The sequence below is a fragment of the Passer domesticus genome, chromosome 16 (assembly GCF_036417665.1).
Source record: "Passer domesticus isolate bPasDom1 chromosome 16, bPasDom1.hap1, whole genome shotgun sequence".
Classification (NCBI taxonomy): Eukaryota; Metazoa; Chordata; class Aves; order Passeriformes; family Passeridae; genus Passer; species Passer domesticus.
This window is the reverse complement of record NC_087489.1, coordinates 14,010,103-14,021,425: the sequence shown is the minus strand read 5'-3', so window position 1 is coordinate 14,021,425 and position 11,323 is coordinate 14,010,103. Positions and strand designations below refer to the sequence as shown.

Sequence of the window (11,323 nt, the reverse complement as noted above, 5' to 3'; positions counted from 1 at the left end):
TAAAAGTTTTTATCAAAACCACCTAAAAGGTACAGCACCAGTGATAAATTTAATCCCATGCTGTTCAAACCCCACTGGGAACACTGAGCTGGGGCTCAGTCAGAACCAGCCTCCCCAAAACACAGTTAAAGGTGTCCAAACGCATTTTTCTTCAGCTTTTTTGCCTGTTGTGTATTCCTGCCTCACAAAGCACGGGAGAAAAGCACATTGCAGCAGGTCTGCTGGAGGATCAGCTCATGTGGAACTGGGTCTGGCTTTAAAAAGCAGCGTCAGGAACAGCAACAAACCCCAAAGGGCTGGAAGGCCCAAGAGCTGGGGTTGGTTTATTGGAAATGCACAGGTTTTGCACCTCTGCCTGCCCAGTTTAACCTCAGACCTCTGAGCAGGCAGAAGTTCATCCCCAGGGAGGAGGGAGGCTGTGACACACCATAAACTCACACCTGGGAGCCCACGGGCAACCTGGGAAAAACCTGTGCAGGGAGCAGAACCTGCCAGGGCTGTGCTGGGTGGGAAATCCAGATTTACCCTTCCCTCTAAGAGCCAGGGCTGTGCTGAGTGGGAAATCCAGATTTACACTTCCCTCTGGAGCCAGAGCTGTGCTGGGTGGGAAATCCAGATTTACCCTTCCCTCTAAGAGCCAGGGCTGTGCTGAGTGGGAAATCCAGATTTACACTTCCCTCTGGAGCCAGAGCTGTGCTGGGTGGGAAATCCAGATTTACCCTTCCCTCTAAGAGCCAGGGCTGTGCTGAGTGGGAAATCCAGATTTACACTTCCCTCTGGAGCCAGAGCTGTGCTGAGTGGGAAATCCAGATTTACCCTTCCCTCTGGAGCCAGGGCTGTGCTGGGTGGGAAATCCAGATTTACCCTTCCCTCTGGAGCCAGGGCTGTGCTGGGTGGGATATCCAGATTTACCCTTCCCTCTAAGAACCAGGGCTGTGCTGGGTGGGATATCCAAATTTATAATTCCCCTTAGGAGCCAGGGCTATGCTGGGTAGGATATCCAGATTCTCCCTTCTCTCCTGGAGCCAGGGCTGTGCTGGATGGGATATCCAGATTCTCCCTTTCCTTGGGAGCCAGGACTGTGCTGGGTGGGAAATCCACATTTTCCCTTCCCTCTGCAGCCAGGGCTGTGCTGGGTGAGCAGCACTGGAACACTGAGCTCTGCTCCTGGGCCCAGCACTTTCCAGGGGAGCTTGGGGATCTCCAGGCAGCAGGAACAAAATTCCATCCCAATATTTGGTCCTGGAGAGAGCCAGCCTGCTCCAGAGCTGTGAGGCCATGGCAGAACTCTGGGAGGGAGGGACAGGATTCATTTACCATGTGCTCAGAGGCAGGAGAGCTCTACAGGAGACACTTGTTCTGAATTACCAGGCTCCCTCCTGGGATGGTTCTGCTGATAACATGAAGAATGTATTAAGTGAACATCAGAGATTAAAACAATCTGCTCCTGCCAGCTCCAAACTACACAGACCATTACTGCCATACACAGAACTCAAGCCAGAATATTGGGGAGAGAACTGAAAAGAAATTTCCCCGGTGTCAGCCCCGGTTCTCAGCTGGTTTTTCTCAGGGTGGAGGAAGAAGTCTCTAGCTTGTTCACAGGATGCAGTCAGGCAAAGCAGGCTGGAGCAGCAGCGCTAAGCTCTGCCTATTCACTCACACCATTTCCTTATCTTTCCTGTTTATCTCTGAGGCCCAGCACCAAGGTGAGTCTCTAAATATGACAGAACTTCTGGTTTCCTACTTGGGCAGGTTCTCTGAGCAGCTGCAGGGCAGATAACAGAGCTGTGGCGTCTTCAGGGTGACTCCAGGCAGGGGCTGAGCTGCTCTGCAAAGCACAGCTCTGCCAAAATCCCGTTTATCATTCCTGCAGTGCCAGTCCTACAGCTGGGGACTGGAACAGGGTGATGTTCATTACCAGGGAGCAAAATATTACCAATTTAACAGCAGCTGGGGGTAAGTTTTGGACACAGATGTGCTTCTTGCAGAAAACTTTGGGCATTTCTTTTTATCTGCAGCTTTTTCGCTTAAGTGAGATTAAAAAGCTGAATTTTGAAATGTTTTCATAGGGAAGTGTTAAAGAAGAAATGTCATCCAGGAGCCAGAGCACACTGCAGGGCTTCCCTGGGCCTCTGGCACCACCTATGGATGGCATGGAGCACTGGGAGCTGAGGCAAGCCTGCCTGCAGAGCTCACCTCTGCCACCGGGGATGGGCAAACTCACCGCTTTAATCTGTGGTACCTTTGCACGGACAATTGCTGAGTTCAAAATACAGCCTGGAATTCCTTCATCAGAGAAATGTCCGTAATAAATGAGATAAATATAATTAATAAATAAGAAATGATAATTAATTATTTATTAATGATATTTATGCAATCAAACGGATTAATTTATTTAATAACGTCAACAAATGAATTAATAAATCATAATTAATAAATTAATAAAATTATATATAGAGATATAATTATCATAAATATAATAATAAATTACCATCTCCTTGTGATCCAACCTGAATTTCTGCTGGAGTGAAAACCCTTGGATTAGAAGATTAAAAAAAACAATTAAACTAAATTCAATCTTTTCCTTTAACGTGAAAAGATGACCCAAAATGTAATACATCTTTACCACTCATGCAACTCCCAACAGGCAGCATCAAAATAAAAACAGAAGGTTAAGTAGTGTTTGTAAAAAATATATTTCCAGTTTTGTTCTTTAACTCACAGGCACCTCTGACAGCCATCACCATGCCAGAGCTGATTTGTGTTGATGCTAACAGAGTTAGTTACTACTCACAGAGGGACAACATTCTTTTACTTTCTGAAAACAATCACCTGCTCTCTGCAGGAGCATTTCGAGCACCAGGTGTACTGATTTCTACAGACACTGAGGAGCAGCCCCTCACACTTCACCTGGGCTGGAGCAGTGGGGCTCCTCAGGCCCAGCCAGGGCAGGGAGTGCACACAGAGCACAGCACTGAGAGACCTCAGCCCAGCAAACTCCTCAGCTCATTGTCTTTTCACGTGTGCATCAAACAAGGCTGCTGTGCACGTAATTCAGCACAAGGGAGGATCTCCTCTTCAGGCAGCACAGTCCAGGAGCCAGACTGGGGGTGTCACTGCTTGGGGACACTGGCAACAGCTGCTTTCCAAGGAGCAGGGCCTCGACTGCAGCACAGGCACAGAAATACAAACACCTCCTCCTCCTCACACACAAGATACTTCAGTGTACAAACACAGCGAGGAAGTGGAAGGTGCCCTGGAGGACAAATCCTGAGTTCAGCTGTGTGCTGGGCGTTCCTGGCAGGCTCAGCAGTGCCCCAGGAGAGAGCAGTGCCCAGAGCAGTCCCTGTGCCCAGAGCAGCCCCTGTGTCCAGAGCAGCCCCTGTTCCAGAGCACTCCCTGTGCCCAGAGCAGCCCCTGTTCCAGGGCACTCGCTGTGCCCAGAGCAGCTCCTGTTCCAGGGCACTCCCTGTGCCCAGAGCAGCCCCTGTTCCAGAGCAGCCCCTGTGCCCAGAGCAGCCCCTGTGCCCAGAGCACTCTCTGTGCCCAGAGCAGCCCCAGTTCCAGGGCACTCCCTGTGCCCAGAGCAGCCCCTGTTCCAGGGCACTCCCTGTGCCCAGAGCAGCCCCTGTTCCAGGGCACTCCCTGTGCCCAGAGCAGCCCCTGTGCCCAGAGCAGCCCCTGTTCCAGGGCACTCCCTGTGCCCAGAGCAGCCCCAGTTCCAGGGCACTCCCTGTGCCCAGAGCAGCCCCTGTGCCCAGAGCAGCCCCTGTTCCAGGGCACTCTCTGTGCCCAGAGCAGCCCCTGTTGCAGAGCAGCCCCTAATCGGGGATGGAGTCTGCGGGACACAGCAGTGCCGTGTGAGCCCCGCTCTGGATGATGGAATAGCTCTGCTTGGGGCCCTCCGTGTGGGAGGAGGACGAGAAGATGGGGGGAGGAGGAGCAGCCGTGGACACGGTGATGCTCTGCCCGCCGTCACTGACCACGGTCACCTCCGTGGCCCCCTCCTGGATGAGGGCGTTGAGCCCCTCCAGGTCGGAGCAGCTGATGCCGGAGCTGGCGATGAAGGCCTGGCTGGCGGGGGGCTCGTGCCCGGGGGCAGCCCCGGGGAGCAGGGCCTGGTGCAGGGCGCTGCCCTCGCCCTGCTCCTGGGCGCTCAGCAGCACGGCCGGCTCCGCCACGGGCCCCGCGTCCCCCGCGGCCACCGGGGCTGGGGCCAGCACGCTGACCTGGCCCAGCAGCTGCAGGCGGCCGCTGCCCAGCACCTCCTCCTGCCCCGTGCCCAGCAGCCCCGGGGGCACCACGTTCACAGAGGCGGCCTGGACGATGCTGTTGGCCTGAGGCACCTGGTGGCCCACGATGATCTTGACTCTGCCCTCGTTGTACGGGGCCACCTGAGCGGCCTGAAGAGGCACCTGGAGGTGGCTGACGGTGATGGGGGCGCTGGGCTGGCGGCCAGGATCCATCTGGAGCTGCAGCACGGCCAGCTCGCCGCCCTTGGAGCCGTTGTACAGGCTGTGCTGCTTCTTGTGGCTGCGCAGGGAGTCCTCCCGCACGAAGGACGCGTCGCACAGGTCACACTTAAAGGCCTTCTTGGCATCCAGCTTGGCAACCTGCCTGGAGCCGCCCTGCTTCGGCCTCTCTCCTTCCTTCTTGTCCAGCGAGTGCTTCCTGCCCTTGGCCTTGTCGCCGTGGGCCTTGCGGACGTGGGTGGTGAGGTTGCTGCGCTGCTTGGTGTCGAAGGTGCAGAAGTCACACTTGAAGGGGCGCTCCTTGCCGTGGATGCGCTCGTGCACCTTGAGGGCCGCCTTGCTGGAGCACGAGTAGCTGCACTCGGAGCACTTGACGGGCTGCTCGGGCTGGTGGCTGCGGATGTGGTGCCTCAGGCTGGTCTTGTTGCCGCACTGGAAGTCGCACTCGGGGCACTTGAGGGTGTTCTCCATGCTGTGCTTGATGCGCACGTGGGATTTCAGGTTGCCCTTCATGGCGCAGCGCACCTCGCAGAACTCGCACTTGTAGGGCTTCTCCCCCGAGTGCACCCGCAGGTGCCGCTTCAGGTCCGAGTTGATCTTGAACTTGGCGGGGCACAGCTGGCACTGGAAAGGGGCGTCTCCTGCCAACGGGAGGCACGGGTTACACAGGGACACCTGGATGAAGCCCCCACAGCCGCCTCGTCCTCAGTGCCCAACGCGTTCTCGGTGTCAGGAGGAATTTCGTGACACAGGATCCTCACCTGCTCTGACACACTCAGATCTCAACCCGTTATTCTGCATTCTCTGCATCTGCAGGCTGGTGTCACCATATCCATGACCACGTTAAGGTGGAGCTCTGCTAATCCCTAATCAACTCCAGTGAGGCTGTTCTAAAGCCATTTAAAAAAATCCAAAGCAAACTCAGCAACCTAACTAAATAACTACTCTCTTTTCTTTCTTAAATCTAAAAATACAGTTCTCTGTATTTTTCACCCGAGGATGAAGTCTTTAGGTAGGCATTATTTTGAAAAAGTGGAAGAATTGTGTTGTTAGGTTCTAAGACACTCTTGGTGAAAAGAGGAAAAAGAAAGTGTATTTAGTTCAAGAAGCATTTATCCTCTTTAATAATCAAACTGCAAATGGCTGATTTATTTTAGAAGTTAATATTTTATAAAGTTTGTGAGAGCTGTATAATTTTGCATAATTTGCTTATCCAGCTACATATGTCATAGGTTTAGCTGGATATTTTTCAAATCGAGCTGTGGCCTACTGTGCTAATCCATGTATCTGTTTAATAATTGAGATACATGGTGTACTATCTGTATTAAACAGACTTTATTAATGAAGATGCACTGTTTGTTCATCTAGTTTATTTTACAGCCTCAGCTGCACACTCAGCTACTGAATTTTTATCTGCTTTGCTGATGAAGGCACAGTTCATATTTCAATGACTTAATTTTCATATACAGGGTAGCACAATATATATAAAAAAGAATATAGCAAATGCTGGTTCTGTTTGTTTAAAGAGTGGCCTACTCTGTATTTCTTTATGTTCCTGCCCATCCCTAACTGACACTGCCAGGATTTAGATAAAAACTTGTGTCAGGCCACAGATTATTAATTCTAAGAGTAGTTTCACTCAAATTTACAGGAAGCTGATGTTCAGTGACTAGTTCAACAAGTGAAGATGATCTCGCTCTGAGCAATGGGGATTACACTCACCTTCTAGAAGATTATTAATTTAATTCTAGTAAGCAATGTATTCTACATACTTTTCTCCTGAAATTTGGTGTGCGCATGACAGCTTTGAAAAAAAGAATACATTTTGGAAAAATAGAAGCAGCAACAAAACTAAAGCTGGCTGGAGTTGTGGCTGGCACAGGGGCAGATCTGGGACTTGAAGGGGCACTTGTTGCAAACTCAAATCGTTCCTTTTGGGTATCTGAACACCTATACATGACCTAAAATCACCTCTGTGACCCTCCAACCTTTAGAGCCAGGGATATGAGTAAAGCCCCACCTGTGTGCGAGCGCAGGTGCACGGTGAGCTGGCTGGAGCTGTGGCTGGCGTAGGGACAGATCTGGGACTTGAAGGGGCGCTCATTGGGAACTCAGATAATCCCTTTTGGGGATCTGGACACCTATACATGACTCCAAATAATCTCTGTGACCCTCCAACCTTTAGAGCCATGGATACGAGTAAAGCCCCACCTGTGTGCGAGCGCAGGTGCACGGTGAGCTGGCTGGAGTTGCGGCTGGCGTAGGGGCAGATCTGGCACTTGAAGGGGCGCTCATTGGGAACTCAGATAATCCCTTTTGGGGATCTGGACACCTATACATGACTCCAAATCATCTCTGTGACCCTCCAACCCTTACAGCCAGGGATGTGAGCAGAACCCCACCTGTGTGCGAGCGCAGGTGCACGGTGAGCTGGCTGGAGTTGCGGCTGGCGTAGGGGCAGATCTGGCACTTGAAGGGGCGCTCGTTGGAGTGGATGCGCTGGTGCTTGTTGAGGCTGCTGCTGTCGGCCGCCGCGTACTCGCAGTGCTTGCACTTGTAGGGCTTCACGCCCGTGTGCGAGCGCATGTGCATCTTCAGCTTGTCCTTGCGGCTGAAGCACTTGCTGCACACCTCGCACTTGTGGGGCTTGTCTCCTGCAACAGCAGCACTCACACTCAGCCCTGGGCATGGGGAGGGTGTGTGGTAAAGCACAAAGCACAGACTGAATGCTGACCATGAAAGGGACTCGTCTGTAGGGGCTGCAGGCGTAGCTGTGACAAACAGCAGAGCCTTTGGAGCCTTCTCCCTTTGCAACTCCAAAATTGGGAGGTAAAATCATGGAAGTGCTTTAATATAAAGAGCAAAGCAGGTGTGTGCACTCCCACCACACTGCGCCCTGATAAACACATGGTGTGCACTCGAGAAGTTAAACTGTGCCTCAAACCAACCTCCAGTGTTCGGCTGTGCCTGACAGGGCATGTCCCCATCAGGCAGGTCCTCAGACACAGGCCAGGACAATGCTAGAAAGCACAGACATGTCTGCATCCTGTTCATAGGGACATTACTTCATAGGAAAAGGGCTTTTGTGAAAAAGCTGAAAGGAGGAAACCAACCCAAAAGAAAATACAGGAACACAAACCTGTGTGTGTTCGCCGATGACGTTCCAGATCCTTCATACCATAGGAAGTCTTGAACTGGCACCCTGAAAACAGGAGCATAAAGATCATTAAATTCAAGGAAAATCTAACAAAATATTAAAAATACATTACCATATTCTGGGCATGTTTATTTTCAACAATTCTTTAAAATTCACTGTTAACAGACAGTTAATTCCTCATCTTGTTTACTCACATCTGCTTAAAACAGCGACCAGCCCACCTGTGAACTTGAGTTTCTAATGCTTCCCCTTAGAGGCAGCTCACTCCAGAGCTATCAAATCTCCTGTGTGCCACCAGAGGAAAGCTCTCCACATTAAAATGGGGACAATCCCCATCTCACCTGGGTACAGGCAGCTGAGTTTCTTCAGGGGCACTGAGGAGGAGGGTTTCTTGGACCTTGCTTTCGGTGGTGTGGAGACGACAGCAGCAGCTGGAGGCTCTGTGCTCTCGCTGGGCAGGTAGGTTTGGTAGCCATGCTCAAAAACAAACTCTGGGGCAGAAACTAAACACACAAAAAACTTAAATAACTTCTCTAATCAGATTAAAAAAAATCTAATAATTGTCTAGTTTCATGAATTCTGTTTTTTTTCCAGCAACATTCCTGTTCCTGGGCTGCTCTTTACCTGGGGGAGGAGGAAAGGAAAAAGGTTTTTCTCTTCCAAACACCAAATAAAGACATATCTGTTTTTCAACTCTGTGTTATAACCCAAATGAGAAAAAAATATCATTATTTATATGGCAAATGTTGTCAAAAGGCATCACTCAAATTATTTTTGTAATTGTTAAAAAAGTTCAGCCTCTTTCAACTCTACTGTTTTTAGCTGTTACTCACAAGAATAACAGGTGAAAATATCTCAGCCAAAGTAGCAGCTTTTAAATCAATTAACCAACACTATAGCCCAAAAGGGCAAATGGATAGAACTGTCCTCATTTTAAAGACGAGTAAATATGAAGCAGAAAAGTGACTCACCCAAAACCCACACTGAATTGAGGGATTATAATACAAAAATTCCTGGAAGTGGGCCCTGAATTCAGTTTGTTTCACTGCTCTTCCAGATTCCCTGCCTTAACCTGTCTATCCAAATTAGAGTCAAATAATTTGGTGTTTAGCAAGGTCCCACACCAAAATAAAACAAAACTATATATAGAAGGGCAAACCTTCAAGCACGGAACAAGATCCTAATTTTATTTAAATGTCTCCAGGATCAGGACCTCACTCAAGTTCTTCTCATAGGCAGAAATTTTGAGTAATATTTTTCCTGCCAATTAGTTCTGGGAGCAATGTTAGGGAATGCAGTGTTCTCACATAAAAAGGTCTGGATGGGTGCCTGACAGCAATTCTGTGTTTTCCATCCAGAGCACTCTTAAAAAAATAAAATGCACAGTAATTTCAGTATTTTTCATAAGTATCGACAATTTTAATTAATAGGCACAAGCTAGTTCCACAACACAATAGACCTGAGCAATTCTCTGAGAGAACTTGCACCTCAATTAGCAAATTAAGCAACTATTGTTAGAACAAACCCAAGAAGGCAGCACAGAACTGTTTCATTTCCTTGGTTACGTGACAACTGATGTGAAAACTGTTGTTTCAGCTGGGTGATGGGGACACAGGGACAGAGGGCTGGCACCTGGCAGGTGACATGGAGGTGCCTGTGAAGGTTTGTACCCCTGTGATGGTTGGGTACCTGTGATTTGGGTGTACCTGTGATGGTTTGGGTACATATGATGGGTTGGGGGTACCTGTGCAGGGTTGGGTGCCTGTGATAGTTTGGGGGTACCTGTGCAGGTTTGGGGGTACTTGTGAAGGTCTGTGCACCTGTGAAGGTTTGGAGGTAGTTGTGCAGGTCTGGGTACCTGTGATGGTTTGGTGGTATCTGTGATGGTTTGGGAGGACTTGTGCAGGTTTGGGTGCCTGTGATGATCTGGGCGTTATCTGTGAAGGTTTGGGTACTTGTTATGGTTTGGGGGTACTTGTGATGGTTTGGGTACCTGTGATGGCCTGTGCACCTGTGATGGTTTGGGGTACTTGTGCAGGTTTTGGTACTTGTGATGGTTTGGGGGTACCTGTGAAGCTTTGTGCACCTGTGAAGGTCGGTGTACCTGTGATGGTCTGTGTCTCGGAGGCGATGGTCCTGCTCGTGCTCTGAGCCTGTGTGCTGGGCACAGTCTCCTCGGACACGAACTGGACGGTGCTGGTGGCGCCGGCCGTGGCACTGGTGAGCTGGCAGCCGCTCTGCTTGTGCCCCACGAAGGCGTCCAGGTTGTTGAACTGCTGCTTGCAGATGCCGCAGATGTGGATGTCGGGCGTCAGCTCCACCAGCACCGTGGTGCTGCCGGGGACTGCGGGGACACGGCGCGGTCAGCTGGGCCCGGGGACGGGTGACACCGCTCCGGGTGGCACAGGGACATCCCCCGAGCTGCGGGCACCGCGGGACCCTGGGCAGAAGGGATGGGTGACACTGCTCCGGGTGGCACAGGGACATCCCCCGAGCTGCAGGCACCGCGGGACCCCGGGCAGAAGGGATGGGTGACACCGCTCCGGGTGGCACAGGGACATCCCCCGAGCTGCGGGCACCGCGGGACCCCGGGCAGAAGGGATGGGTGACACCGCTCTGGGTGGCACAGGGACATCCTGCTGCCCAAGAGCCCCCAGCTGCGGGCACCGTGGGACCTCCGGGGGGCTCGGGGTCCGGCGGGGGCAATCGCCCAGTGGCTGCGGCACCGCTGCACGGAGCCCTCCGGGGACACACGGACAGCAGCCCGTGACCACGGAACACTGCCCGGGACACACGGACAACACCCAGGGAGCGCTGCCCGGGACACACGGACAGCACCCAGTGACCACAGATCAGTGTCCAGGACACATGGACATCACCCAGCGACCACAGAACACTGCCTGGGACACACGGACACCACGCAGGGACCAGTGCCTGGACACACGGACAGCACCCAGTGACCACGGATCACTGCCGGGACACACGGACACCAGCCAGTGACCGCGGATCAGTGTTCAGGACACACGGACATCACTCAGTGACCACGGATCAGTGTCCAGGACACACGGACATGACCCTGCAGCGCCCATGGAGCGTGGACAATCCACGTGGGCAATCCCCCAGGATGCACGGAGCACTGCTCAGTGCCCATGGAGCATCCCTACCCGAGATCCACGGACCACTCACTGCCCGGGACGCACGGACCCTCACCCAGAGTCCCGGACCCTCACCCGGACCCCCGGGCCCCGCCCGGCCCCGCGGCGCTCACGCAGATTCCCGGGTTCCCCCCCCGCCCCCCAGCCAGGTTCCCGGGCTCCGCTCCCGCCCGTCTCATGCGCTACTCAGGTTTCGGGGCCCGGGCAGGCCCCGGCTCCCCCGCGCTGGCGCGGCGCGGGCCCCGGAGCGCGCATGGCGCAGCACTTACACTGCACGGGGCCGGGGAAGGCGGGCGCCGCCCCCGCTCCGCCGCGGTTCATGGCGGCCCCGCCGCCGCCTGCTGCGCGGGCCGAGCCCGCCGGCACCGGCACCGCTCCCCCCGCTCGGCCGCCGGGCGCCGGCGGATGTGCGGGAGCCGAGCATGCTCAGTGGCGGCCGCGAAGCTGCGGCGGTGCCGGCCGTCAGCGGCCCGGGCAGGCTGGGCCGTGAGGCAGCGGGGCGGCGGCGCTAAACCCCGAGCCGTGCCCGGTTCCAGCCT

At 53.1% G+C, this 11,323-nt stretch overlaps 1 protein-coding gene across 1 annotated transcript; it reads right to left on the bottom strand.

Moving 5' to 3' along the window:
* Positions 1-2,335: 2,335 nt before the first annotated feature.
* On the bottom strand, positions 2,336-11,206 carry ZFP64 (ZFP64 zinc finger protein). The gene is made up of 6 exons (XM_064391423.1): positions 11,054-11,206; positions 9,734-9,973; positions 7,971-8,132; positions 7,612-7,674; positions 6,875-7,126; positions 2,336-5,113 (listed from the first exon to the last, which is right to left on the bottom strand). Exons 1-6 carry the CDS (start codon positions 11,103-11,105, stop codon positions 3,822-3,824), a joined length of 2,061 nt encoding a protein of 686 aa, XP_064247493.1. The 5' UTR covers positions 11,106-11,206; the 3' UTR covers positions 2,336-3,821.
* Positions 11,207-11,323: the final 117 nt, after the last annotated feature.